At 44.6% G+C, this 12,614-nt stretch overlaps 1 protein-coding gene across 1 annotated transcript; it reads right to left on the reverse strand.

Moving 5' to 3' along the window:
• Positions 1 to 5,898: 5,898 nt before the first annotated feature.
• Positions 5,899 to 7,563, reverse strand: UBL5 (ubiquitin like 5). Its single transcript, XM_038565327.1, has 5 exons — positions 7,410 to 7,563; positions 7,071 to 7,137; positions 6,794 to 6,877; positions 6,605 to 6,642; positions 5,899 to 6,097 (listed from the first exon to the last, which is right to left on the reverse strand). Exons 2-5 carry the CDS (start codon positions 7,124 to 7,126, stop codon positions 6,054 to 6,056), a joined length of 222 nt encoding a protein of 73 aa, XP_038421255.1. The 5' UTR covers positions 7,127 to 7,137; positions 7,410 to 7,563; the 3' UTR covers positions 5,899 to 6,053.
• Between the last annotated feature and the right edge of the window lie 5,051 nt (positions 7,564 to 12,614).

The raw sequence follows: 12,614 nt of genomic DNA on the forward strand, positions 1-12,614 counted from the left end.
TGGAGCCTGCTTCTCCCTCTTCCTGTCTCTGCCTCTCTCTGTGTGTGTCTCTCGTGAATAAATAAAATCTTAAAAAAAAAAAAATGAGGCACAGTCATATAAAACATGGGAAAACATGTCTACAAGAAATAGGATATAGTAGGTTAAGAGCATTCAAGAGCCAGATCGCTTGTGTTCAAAGCCTGGCTATGACTTTGAAGAAACTAATCTCTGTGTTTCAGCTTTTCAGCTTCTCCATCTGCAAATGAGAATAAGAAATATATATATCTCATACATACCTTTGATGCAAAAATTGAGTTAATCTGTAGAATGCTCTCCAAACAGCGTCTGCCTCATAGCAAAAATATGTTTGATGAGTGAAAAGAAAAGCTAGTCACTGTACAGTGTAGCAATTATAGTATGTATGAAAGCATAACAAATCAACAAACATTAATTGAAAATAATTAGTTATAGAAAGATATCAAAGCATTAAAAAAAACAAAAAGGAAGCTGCAGAATATGTATAATTATCTTAATTGTGTAAAAACTATATACCAAAATTTCTGGATTCATTCAAATATGTTAATGACTAGCACTGGTAATTCAGGTGAAGGAAAAATTGAGAATCTTATGTTTCAATATAACGTTTTGGTTTTTCTTATAAGCACATATGATAATCTTAACCATAATATTTTTTAAAAAATGATTTTCAAGGTGTCTGGGTGGCTCAGTCAGTTAAGCCTTCGGCTCAGGTCATGGTTTCAGGGTCCTGGGATTGAGCTCTAAGGTGGGATCCCTGCTCAGTGGGGAGTCTGCTTCTTTCTCTCCTTCTGCCCCTGCTCATGCTTGCTCTTTTTCTCTCTCAAATAAATAAATAAAATCTTCAAAAAAAAAAAAAAAAGGATGATTCTGGACTTAGTGCAGTTATAAAAATAGTGTAGATTTTTCATATACCCTTTACCTAGCCATCCCTTATATTAACATCTTATATAATAACAGAATGGGGGATCCCTGGGTGGCGCAGCGGTTTGGCGCCTGCCTTTGGCCCAGGGCGCGATCCTGGAGACCCGAGATCGAATCCCACGTCGGGCTCCCGGTGCATGGAGCCTGCTTCTCCCTCTGCCTGTGTCTCTGCCTCTCTCTCTCTCTCTCTCTCTCTCTGTGTGTGACTATCATAAATAAATAAATAAATTAAAAAAAAAATAACAGAATGGAGGTGGGGCTCCTGGCTGGCTCAGTTGGTGGAGGATGTGACTCTTGGTCTTAGGGTTGTGAGTTCAGACCCTACATCATGTGTAGAGATCGCTTAAAAATAAAGTCTTTGAAAATAATAGAACAGAGATCACGAGGGATCACTTTTGTTTCCCTGGGGGCATTTGGCCATTTTTGGTTGTCACAAATAGTGGGGAGGGAGATGCTACTGGCATTTAGTGGGTAGAAGCCAGGAATGTTGTTGAACATCCTATAATGCACAGCAACTCCAACAAAGAATTATCCGCCCCAATGTCAACAGTGCCAAAGCTGAGAAACCTTGCCCTAGAATAATTATCAAACATTTGTAAATACTATTGGAAATCAACAATAGTACAATACTATTAATTAAAAAACAATTAGACTTTAGAAGAGAATTTCCTGTTTTCCCACTAATATTCTTTTTATGTTCCAGGACACACATTTGTCATGTGTCCTTAGTTTCCTCCAGTTCATGACATTTTTTAGGTCTTTTCTTGTCTTTCATGACCTTTGATACTTTCAAAAAGCAGAATGTCCCTCATTCTGATGTTTTGTCATGATGGGGTTTGTCTGGTATTCTCTAATGATTTGAGGTTACGTGTTATTGGGAAGTATATCACAGAGACAAGGTGTCCTTCTCAGTGACTCATACCAGGTGATCAATGATATTGATCAATGATATGTTTTACTGATTGTATTAAGGCATCTTTTCCTGCATAATGAATTACCCTACAATTTAGTGGATTAACATTTAGTATTTCATAGTTTCTATGGAATCCAGGCACAGTTTAGCTGGTGTTAGCAGGAATGGCTGTGGTCTCATCTGAAGGCTTGACTGGGACAGGATCTACTTCTAAGCTCCTTCATGTGGTTGCTTGCAGGATTTAGTTGCGAAGGGGGTGATGGATGGCTGAGGAACAGAGTTCCTTACTAGCTTTGGCTGGGGGCCTCTCTGTGAGGCAGCTGGCTTTCATCAATGAGCAAGTGAGAAAGCAAGACAGAAGCCACAGTCTCTTTGCAACTTAATCTCAGAAGTGATATCCAATCACTTTTGCCATGTTCTATTTGTTAAAAGCTAGGTCTGGTTTATGCTCAAGAGCAAGGGATTACACAAGGTTGTGAATACCAGGACAAGAGGATCATTAGGAACCACATTAGAGTCTGCCTACCATACTTGTGATGTTATTAACTTTGATCATTTGGTTAAGGCAGTATCTAAACTTACAATTTTCCTCCTTGTAATGAATACTTTTTGGGAGATACTTTGAGGCTGCACAAATATCCTACTTCTGCTTAAACATTTACCAATGGCTGCCAGTTTTTAGCATCTGTCAGTATTTCTTTATCTACAGCAATTAATTACTATGGTAATGGTGATTACCATTACTATGATGGTAATCATATGATTACTATGCAGTGATTTATTATTTTCCTCTTCTCCATTTAACTGCAATCCTTTTATAATGAAGAGTTGTCCCTTGTTTATTTACATTCAATTATTTATTGATATAAGTATGGGCTCAAAGATACTTATTTTATCCTATTGATTATAGTCCAATACTATTATTATCTGGTTGTCCAGGTGGTTCCAAATTTGGAAACTGTGAGCTTGTTCACAGGCTGGCTTCTGTGCCCTTTCTATATGCTCTCATCCTTTCTATTGGAGCACTTCCTACTACCTGGCCCAAGATATTCCAGGCTCAGCTAGTATATTCTCTATCCTAGTTCTGGAACCAATCACTTCTGGAAGGCTTGGCTCCTTTCATTGGAGAATATTTAGAAACTAAGATCTAGGTGCTGGGTATGCCCATTGCTACTGGGGTGTCACTGCTTCTGGTCCAAGGAGATAAAGCAAGGAAATATATGTATGTATACATACATCTGCATTTCTGCATGTCTGTATACATACTAAACTAAAAACATGAGTCCATACTAATACCTCCAACTCTAATCCAGCCTCACAGAGTTTATTCTAACCACTTCCTTTCACCCCACCTTGTTTTGTTTATAACTTCTTTCTCCAGCAGTGAGAAATCTGGCTCTATCTACAATATATTTACCTGTTTGTTCAACCATATGTGTGGTTATAGATGTACAAAAGTAGTTCCAGAATTGCTCAATCATAATGCTGTGAGGAATTTATTTAGAGTACAGTGTTTGTGTATGATTCTTTTTGTCTTTAGCCTTACAGTATCCAGTCAAAATACTTTTCCAAAGTTACTAGGTCAGCTCCTTTCTTCCCCACCCCTTTTGGTGTGGTCATGTGATTCACTTGTAATACAAGCAGATTCATCTGACAGCCTGCATTCTATCTTTCTTTCTTCCTACATCCTAGTTGACAAAATAAAGTCCTCATCCACTACCGCAGTTCTACACAAGCGAGTACTATCATCACAAAAACCCCTCTGTACTCTCTTTTTATATAAAGCAAAACAAGCAATTATCAATAAACTAATGAAAAAGAATGAGATTAATTTATATGGAACATGAAAAATAAAGCATAAAAAAGCAAGTGATTGGGGCATCTGGCTGACTTGGTTGGTACAGCATGTGACTCAATATTAAGGTGATGAGGGGATCCCTAGGTGGCGCAGCGGTTTAGCGCCTGTCTTTGGCCCAGGGCGCGATCCTGGAGACCCGGGATCGAATCCCACATCGGGCTCCCGGTGCATGGAGCCTGCTCCTCCCTCTGCCTGTGTCTCTGCCTCTCTCTCTCTCTCTCTCTGTGACTATCATAAATAAATAAAAAAAGTTTAAAAAAAAAAATATTGAGGTGATGAGTTTGAGTCCCATATTGGGAACTAAAAAAAAAAAAAGCACTGAATGGTATATATTACAGAATGCATTATTAGGGACGCCTGGGTGGCTCAGCGGTTAAGCGTCTGCCTTTGGCTCAGGTCGTGATCCTGGAGTTCCGGGATCGAGTCCCACATCGGGGTCCCTACAAGCAGCCTGCTTCTCCCTCTGCCTCTCTCTCTCTGTTTCTCTCATGAATAAATAAAATCTTAAAAAAAAAAAAAGAATGCATAATTAACCCAACTGTATAAAAAGTATAGGTTATATTTCAGAAAATTTCTGGATTTACTCAAATATGTTAAATATGTTAAAAATTACCACTGGGAGGGGGGGGGTGTTAAGAAATAAGAAACTTAAAGGACACCTGGATGGCTCAGCAGTTGAGCGTTTGCCTTCAGCTCAGGGCATGATCCCAGGATCCGGGATGGAGTCCTGCATCAGGCTCCCTGCGAGGAGCTGCTTCTCCCTCTGCCTATGTCTCTGCCTTTCTCTCTCTGTGTCTCTCATGAATAAATAAATCTTAAAAACAACAACAACAACAACAACTTAATTTTGAACAAAACATTTAAATTGTTTTTAGAAGCAAATATTAGCATGGTCCTCTTAAAAATAAAATTGAAGTTTCTATAAATGCATTGGAAAAGACGTGACCTCAGGAGAGAGAATGGGATAAAGGTTTTATTTTCAGCCTGTACTTTTCTATGCTGATTTGAGATTAACAAGTAACCACCTTATCAAGGTTGTGCTATATTAAAAAGAGTGGGGGGGGTATTTTTAAGTAGACAAATACGGGGGGAGAGAACTTTAACAGTAGGAAGATCAAGGTATCAGGAAAGAGACATTCCTGACATCAGGAGGGAGCTAGTCCTAAGGACAGAAGGGAAACCAAGATGGCAGGTAGGGAGGCGTCTAACAGAGACTAAGGAGAGATCATCGTCCATGAACTACATGCCAGTAGGACCCTAGGCAGCTGGAAGGTCTGCATCCCAAGAAGCTTGGTAGCGAAATTAAGGCAGAAGACTAGTTGGAGCTTATGAGGAAGGCTAGACTTGAACATGTTAATGTACTTCAGGAAATCAGCCAGGTCGATACAGGAGAGGGGGAAAGGGATGGGGCAAGCTTCTGGGTGAAACTCCTGAGAAAGGCTCCAGAATACAGCTGGAGGAAGGACCAACATTGATCCTGGGGTCTGTGGCCCAGGGAACACAGATGGGGTGTTTGGTGTCCTGTCTACTCACACCTGGGGGAAGGCTGGAGACAGCTTTAAACACTTTGTACCAGACATCCTGCTGTTTTAACTGCATTCTCGTTGAGATATGGGTGCCATCCTGGTTGTCTATTTTAGAGTAGGAAACCAAGGATCGGAGAGGGTGACTTCCTCAAATCCCATCACTAATGATCAAAGCCTAGCCTAAACCACAGTCTCTGTTCACTTGAATTTCCAAAATCCAAGGAACTGTGGCTGCTTAATCATGCTTTAGCTCATCTACACATTTCACAACAAGGCAATTAAGTAAACACTATCAGTTCCAGTTTGGATAAGGAAATGAAGGCATTAACTACCCTGGCCCAGGATCACAGCAGTGGCAGAGCTGGGATTCCAACCATAGTCGGTCTGAATCCAGAACCTGTATTCCTAACTACTGTATCTACTGTCCTTACCCAGACCCCCTTGATCTATTAGGATGCCAATAATCCCACGGATCTCTCGACCTTCACAGACCCTTGGCAAATCCCAGAGCTTCCATTCAGGCTCCCAAGCTGCTGGCTTACTCTTCCCTCACTGATCCAGTTGGATCCTGAACTCTTTATTGAGCTGCTGGGTACTGAGAGTATAGTGACAACCCTCCCACGTTAGAAAAGACCTCCTTCAAAGATGACAACAATGAAGCAACTTCTAAGATTTTATTAACATGAGTTTTTAAAAACAAGCATCCGTATCAGTGTGGGGGAGATGGTAGTGAAGAGGGGAGAGGAGCCAACAGGAGGGGAGAGGAGCGGGGTGGGGGGGGAGGCAGGACAGGACAAATGGAAGGAATTCTGCTCTATTGGTAATAAAGCTCCAGGTTCATCCCATCGTGGATTTCATCTGAAGTAAAAAACGTTAAGGAACTCTCACTGTGGGCTCCATCTCCACCCTCTCATCTTGCACAGGTGGGTCAGGGTGGCCTGAGGGCTCCACCCAGGGCCAAGGGAGCCATTTTGAACTAGGTCAATTTTGATTTGAAAAGAATCAGAACTATAAAAAAAACAAAGGTTCACGCTCCTGTTGCACAACAGACATGCCTGAGTCTCACTCCACCCTGACCACTTGTCCACACTCAGGTAGAGATCAGTAATAAATATTTAGACCTTCAAGTTTCTTCTAAGCCAAGCCAAAGCATTTCATCAACCACCCTCCACCCCTAACCAACATGACATGGCTTCCATTTTCTTTCTTTCTTTTTTCTTTGGATCCCATTTTCCAAATGCTTACTGTGTGCTACATTCTAAGTTAAATACTTTATGTGCACCATCTCATACAGACTCCAGCACCGAACAAAGAGAACCAAGTCTGGTATACAGAGCCTTCCTCAAGAAGTCACGCAAAGGATACAGTCCCCCAAAGACACGTGGTCCTTGAAAATCGTGTACCTGTGGGATAGAAACCTTTTGAATTTGAAGTCTGAGGTGGATTTTCATGCAGGAGGCAAGCTGAGGAAGCTCTGCCTAAGCCCACAGGGCTCCCCCACCCAAACCTTCTGGCCCAGTCCCATCCAGTCCCCAGTTCCACCGCTGCACTCACCACTTCTTCAGGACGATCTTGTTCCAACGGGTGCCAGTTTGGGCTGCGATCAGCTTCTTAAGGTCCCCGATGGTGTCATCAGTGCTGGGCGCAGACGAGTTAAGGAAAACGGAAGGGAGAACGGGGAAGAGGACATCCCAGGGCTGAAGGCGCCCTGCCAGGCCCCCACCCGCCCACTCCCCCGGGTTTAACTAAAGTCACCCTACAGCACACACGGAGATGCCTGCCTCACATCAAGCACCCCAGGAACCACTGCCTCTCAGCCGCGGGTGGATACTTGCACTTAACGCGGACCTTCTTCCCTAGACGGTCGTTGCAAACAACCTCGATCATCCTGTCTGGAGCTACACACGGCGTGGGGTGGAAGGCAGCAGTCAGGACTTCAGGGGTCTCCCAAGAGCCAAGACCCCGGGTTTGAGTCTTACGTTCACCCCTCAACCTCCCAGATTCGCGGTCCTCCTAGGCCCCAACTCCCAGGACCGCGGACCCCAGGCGGCCGCGCCTCCCCGCTCAGGTCGCCTGAAGGCCCGGCCTCGCCTTTCGCAGACGCGCACACCCTTGATGGCCAGGTCCGTCCGCTTTCCCCGACTCTGCGCCTCTCCCACCAGCCCCTCACCTCGAATCGCCTGGAACCCGCCGACGCCACAAACTCCTCGCTCGAGGGCGGAGCCCGGGTTAGAGTAGACGCCGAGAGCCGGAAGCGGAAGTGAACAACCGGAAGCGCCCTCCCCGCTCCCGGCTCAACACCGCTCCGGCTTTCTTCCGGTCAAGGCAGGTTCCGAGCGCCGCTTCGGGGTCCCGAGTTTGGGCAGAGAATACTCGCCCGTCGGTGCGTGGGGCCGCGTTGGGGTCCCGGTTTGTGCGTGGCCGGGGAAGGGGCGTGAAAGCAAAGTCAGAGGTCAGGGGCCGGGCAGAGAGATCCCCCTTCCGTCGGAAGGTGTGGGTTGCCGCGGCCTCGTGTGGCGTCTGGTGGGAACATCAGGGGAGCCCGGGGACGCCCCGTGGGGGTGGTGACTTTTCGTTCCGGAGCCCGATGGAGCCTCTCAGTGGAGCCTCAGCTTCAGGGCGAGGAGGAGCCTGGGTGAAGTCGTGCTGTCATCTCGGGCCCCCTCCCTTCACTGGGGGCGGGGACTTGGAAGCGTTTTGCCCACCCCTCCCTTTGGCCATCGCTTCCCCCCCTTGCACCCCGACACACACACCTGGGCGCAGACCACAGTCAGCAAAGCGGCCTCCTGATCACGTCCTGGATACCAGCACGCACCAGTCCGGAGTCCCGTTCTCTCCTCTGCTGTCTCTGCCTCTCTCTCTGCGTCTCTCATGAATAAATAAAAATCTTAAAACATTTTTTTTTTTTTTTTTGGGTAAAGGGCCGCCTAGGTGGCCCAGTGGTTGAGGGTCTGCCTTTGGCTCAGATCCTGGGATGGGGTCCCGCATCAGGCTCCCCACAGGGAGCCTGCTTCTCCCTCTGCCCTTGTCTCTGCCTCTGTCTCTGTGTCTCTCATCAATCAATCAATCTTTAGAATGGAGTCCAAGTTGCATGCCAACCAGCATGATGGGCAAGTCGAGTGGAAACGACAGAAGAGGGTGATTACCCGGGTTTGTGTGATTGAGGAAGGTCACCCCAGCCCTGCAGGGAGCACCTTGTACCAGATCTCAGCCTTGCCCTTCAGCCCCAGAGCAGCCCCTTCACTGCCAATGGAACCATTAGGCTGTTCTTTCTCTGCAGACAGGATTTTCCCAGTTTGGTGAGCCTAAAGGGATTCGCTCTGAAAATGAGCTGCTGCTTCTGATTTGCTCCATCCACCTTCTCTGTCTCTCTGTCTTTTAAAAAAGATTTGTTTATTTATTCATGAGAGACAGAGAGAGGCAGACACATAGGCAGAAGGAAAAGCAGGCTCCCTGCGGGGAACGTGATGTGGGACTCGAGCCCAGGACCTCGTGATCACACTCTAAGGACTAGGCTACCACTGCGGCATAGACACCCTCTCTTCCAGATTAAGGTGACAAAGGAAGGAGCCTCGGATACCTCACTTTAGAGACCCCTCCTCACACCTTGGTAATTAGAATTCAGAACTTCCCATGGGAAAAAAAAAAAAAAAACTTCCCATGAAAGGACTCAGTGAATGCCCCTTGAGGAACAAGGGCGGCTCCATTCCCCTCTTTGAGCAGCAGAAGGTCAGTTGTTAGAGGTGCTGGGGTGAGGAGGAGGTAGGTGCTTCCCAGAAGGGATGGTTGTGGGTCACAACCCAAGGAGCAAGCGGGGTAGGCCCTCTTTGCCCCCTTGTTCCCCGGGTTTCTGACCCAGAGGGAGGAGTTTATATGTGAGGTTTCCTTCCCTCCACCCCTGTATGCTGGTGGAACAGGAGATGGTACTTAGGAACCCCCCTGTAACTCAGGGGGTGAGGGCAGGAGCACCTGGGTGCTGCTAAACTTAAAAGCAGTTGCTCCAAGGGTGCCTGGGTGGCTCAGTTGAGCATCTGACTCTTGGTTTTGGCTTAGGTCGCGATTTCAGGGTTATAAGATCCAGCTCCACATTGAGCTCTGTGCTCAGCGCTGAATCCGCTTGGGATTCTCTCTCCCTCTGCCACTCTCCCCTACTCTCTCTCAAATAAATAAATAAAATCTTAAAAAAAAAAAAAAAAAAAGGCAGGGCACTTGAGTGGCTCAGTTGGTTAAGCATCTGCCTTCGGCTCAGGTCCTGATCATGGGGTCCTGGGATTGAGCCCCACATTGGGCTCCCTGCTCAGGAGGGAGTCTGCTTCTCCCTCTGCCACTGCTCCTCCTCGCACGTGCTCTCTCACTCTCTCTCTCAAATAAATGAATGAATAAATATTTTGTTAAATATTACTTAAAGTGATATTTAACTTTATCACTTGGCTCAGAAGTTTACCGCCTGCCTTTGGCCCAGGGCGTGATCCCGGAGTCCTGAGATCGAGTCCCACATCCGGCTCCCTGCATGGAACTGCTTCTCTCTCTTCCTGTGTCTGCCTCTCTCTCTCTACGTCTATCATAAATAAATAAATAAATAAATAAATAAATAAATAAATAAATAAATAAATATTTTACAAAGATTTAGATAAAGATTAGTTTATTTATTTGAAAGAGCACAAAGGGGATCCCTGGGTGGCGCAGTGGTTTGGCGCCTGCCTTTGGCCCAGGGCGCGATCCTGGAGACCCGGGATCGAATCCCACGTCGGGCTCCCGGTGCATGGAGCCTGCTTCTCCCTCTGCCTGTGTCTCTGCCTCATTCTCTCTCTCTCTCTCTGTGACTATCACAAATAAATAAAAAAATTTAAAAAAAGAAAGAGCACAAGGTAGTATGGTAGAGATGCTACACTGTGGCATCAGATCTGGGCCTGTGCCCCCTGACAAGTGACTTGGCCTCTGTGGGATTCTTTTGGTTTTTCCACAGTTGCAGGATGGCTGATAAACATGAAGCATTTTTTTCTGTGCTTTGGCTGAGGAAAAATACCAAAGGGGTTGACTTATCAATAAACATTTGGAACTCACATTTTTAAATTATTTATTTTTTAAAAAAGATTTTATTTATTCACGAGAGACACACACAGAGAGAGAGGGGGGGGGGCAGAGACACAGGCAGAGGGAGAAGCAGGTTCCACGCAGGGAGCCCAATAGGGAACTAGATCCCAGGACTTCAGGATCATGCCCTGGCGGATGGCAGGTGCTAAACTGCTGAGCCACCCAGGGATCCCTGGAACTTACATTTTAAAAATTATTTTATTTTTTAAAAATATTTTTATTTATTTATTCATGAGAGACAGAGAGAGAGGCAGAGGCAGAGACACAGGCAGAGGGGGAAGCAGGATCCATGCAGGGAGCCCGATGTGGGACTAGATCCCAAGACTCCAGGGTCATGCACTGGGCCGAAGGCAGAAGCTTAACCGCTGAGCCACCCAGGCATCCCTACATTTTTTTAAAAGATAAACATTGCACATGGTAAAAATTTAAGCATTATAAAAGTATATATGGCAGCATAAAGACTTCTTGCCTTCAGATCACAGCCATCCCCAAAGGCAACTACCACTAAAAGTTTCCTTTAAAAAAAACAAAAACAATTTTACTTATTTGACAGAGAGCATAAGCAGGGAGAGCTGCAGGCCACAGGAGAAGAAGGCTCCCCGCTGAGCGCAGGGCTTGATCCAAGGACCCTGGGATCATGACCCGAACTGAAGGCATATGCTCAACCAACTGAGCCACCCAGGCACCCCCCAAATTTCCATTTTATAGAGATAGTTCCTGCATCTTCAAACGTGTGATATGGAATGGAACCTCCCAAGAAAATTATAAAACTTTTCAGATATTAACACATTTCAGTAGAGACTTTGTATTTTCAAGTAACATACAATATTTTAAGTTATGTCAAAGGGCAGAAACGAATGACTTAGTTTTTTTGGTTTTGTTTTAAGACTTTTTAGTTTTTAAAGTAATCTCCACACTCAGTGTGGGGCTTGAATTCACAACCCTGAGATCAACAGTCACTTGCCCCACCAACTGAGCCATCCAGCTGCCCTATGGGTTTTTTAAAAGATTTTATTTATTTATTCATGAAAGACACAGAGAGAGAGAGAGGCAGAGACATAGGCAGAGGGAGAAGCAGGCTCCATGCTCCATGCAGGGAGCCTGATGTGGAACTTAATCCTGGGACTCTGGGATCATGACCTGAGCCGAAGGCAAACGCTCAACTGCTGAGCCACCTAGGTGTCCCAAGGTGCCCTATGAATGATTTAGGTTTTATACAGGCATTCATGTATAAAGGGTGAAATACATAATAAATTGTGTGTGCATTTTTTGGAAATATATGTATCTCCATGAGATAAAACTATATATGCTGATCTCTACACCTTCTGCTTTTTAAAGCAAACAGTATTCTGGAGATTGTTCCAGTTAAAGCAAACAGTATTCTGGAGATTGTTCCAAATAGCACAGAAAGACCTACCTCGTTTTATTTATTTATTTTTAATGATTTGAGATCCTACACATGGGACTGTCGGGTCCAACAGAGGCTGCAATCTGATTGCTAAACTGCCTTCAAAGAGTTTGAATCAATTTTGCCCCTTCTGCAGGGTTGAAAGGGTCTGTGTCCTCACACCAAGGCTAGTGTGGATATTTTCTAGCTTCTTCATCTTTTTTAATCTGATAGATGAAAACCCTGGTGTTTTACTTTTTTATTTAATTATAGATAAGCATGAGGACGAGCATACAGATTTATCTTTTTTTTTAGCTTTATTGAGGTATAGTTGAAACAAATTTTACACATTTAATGTATACATCTTAATGAGTTTTGCATTTTTAAAAAGATTTTATTTATTTATTCATGAGAGACACACACACACAGAGGCAGAGACATAGGCAGAGGGAGAAAGAGGCTCCCTGCAAGGAGCCCGATGTGGGACTCAATCCCAGGACCCCGGGATCACAGCCTGAAAGGCAGACGCTCAACCACTGAGCCACCCAGGCATCCCTTGCATTTCTTTTTTTTTTTTTTCCTTGCATTTCTTTTTAAAATAGTTCTCAACATCTCCAATTCCTGCCTGACTCTGTGTGAATGTGTGTATTGAAAACATTTGTTGCCATTATCGGCTTTTGGGGGTGTGATTTAGCAAAACCTCAATTTAAACTTCACATGTCCTTTGACCCATCAAATCGGTTCCTGGTTATTTATCCAATAGAAAAAGTAGATAGATAGATAGATAGATAGATAGATAGATAGATAGATAGATAAGATAGGTTGATAGATAAAAGAAGATAGATAGATAAGATAGGTTGATAGATAAAAGAATTCTTAACTCCAATATTATTT

The sequence above is a fragment of the Canis lupus genome, chromosome 20 (assembly GCF_011100685.1).
Source record: "Canis lupus familiaris isolate Mischka breed German Shepherd chromosome 20, alternate assembly UU_Cfam_GSD_1.0, whole genome shotgun sequence".
In the NCBI taxonomy this organism is placed as follows: domain Eukaryota; kingdom Metazoa; phylum Chordata; class Mammalia; order Carnivora; family Canidae; genus Canis; species Canis lupus.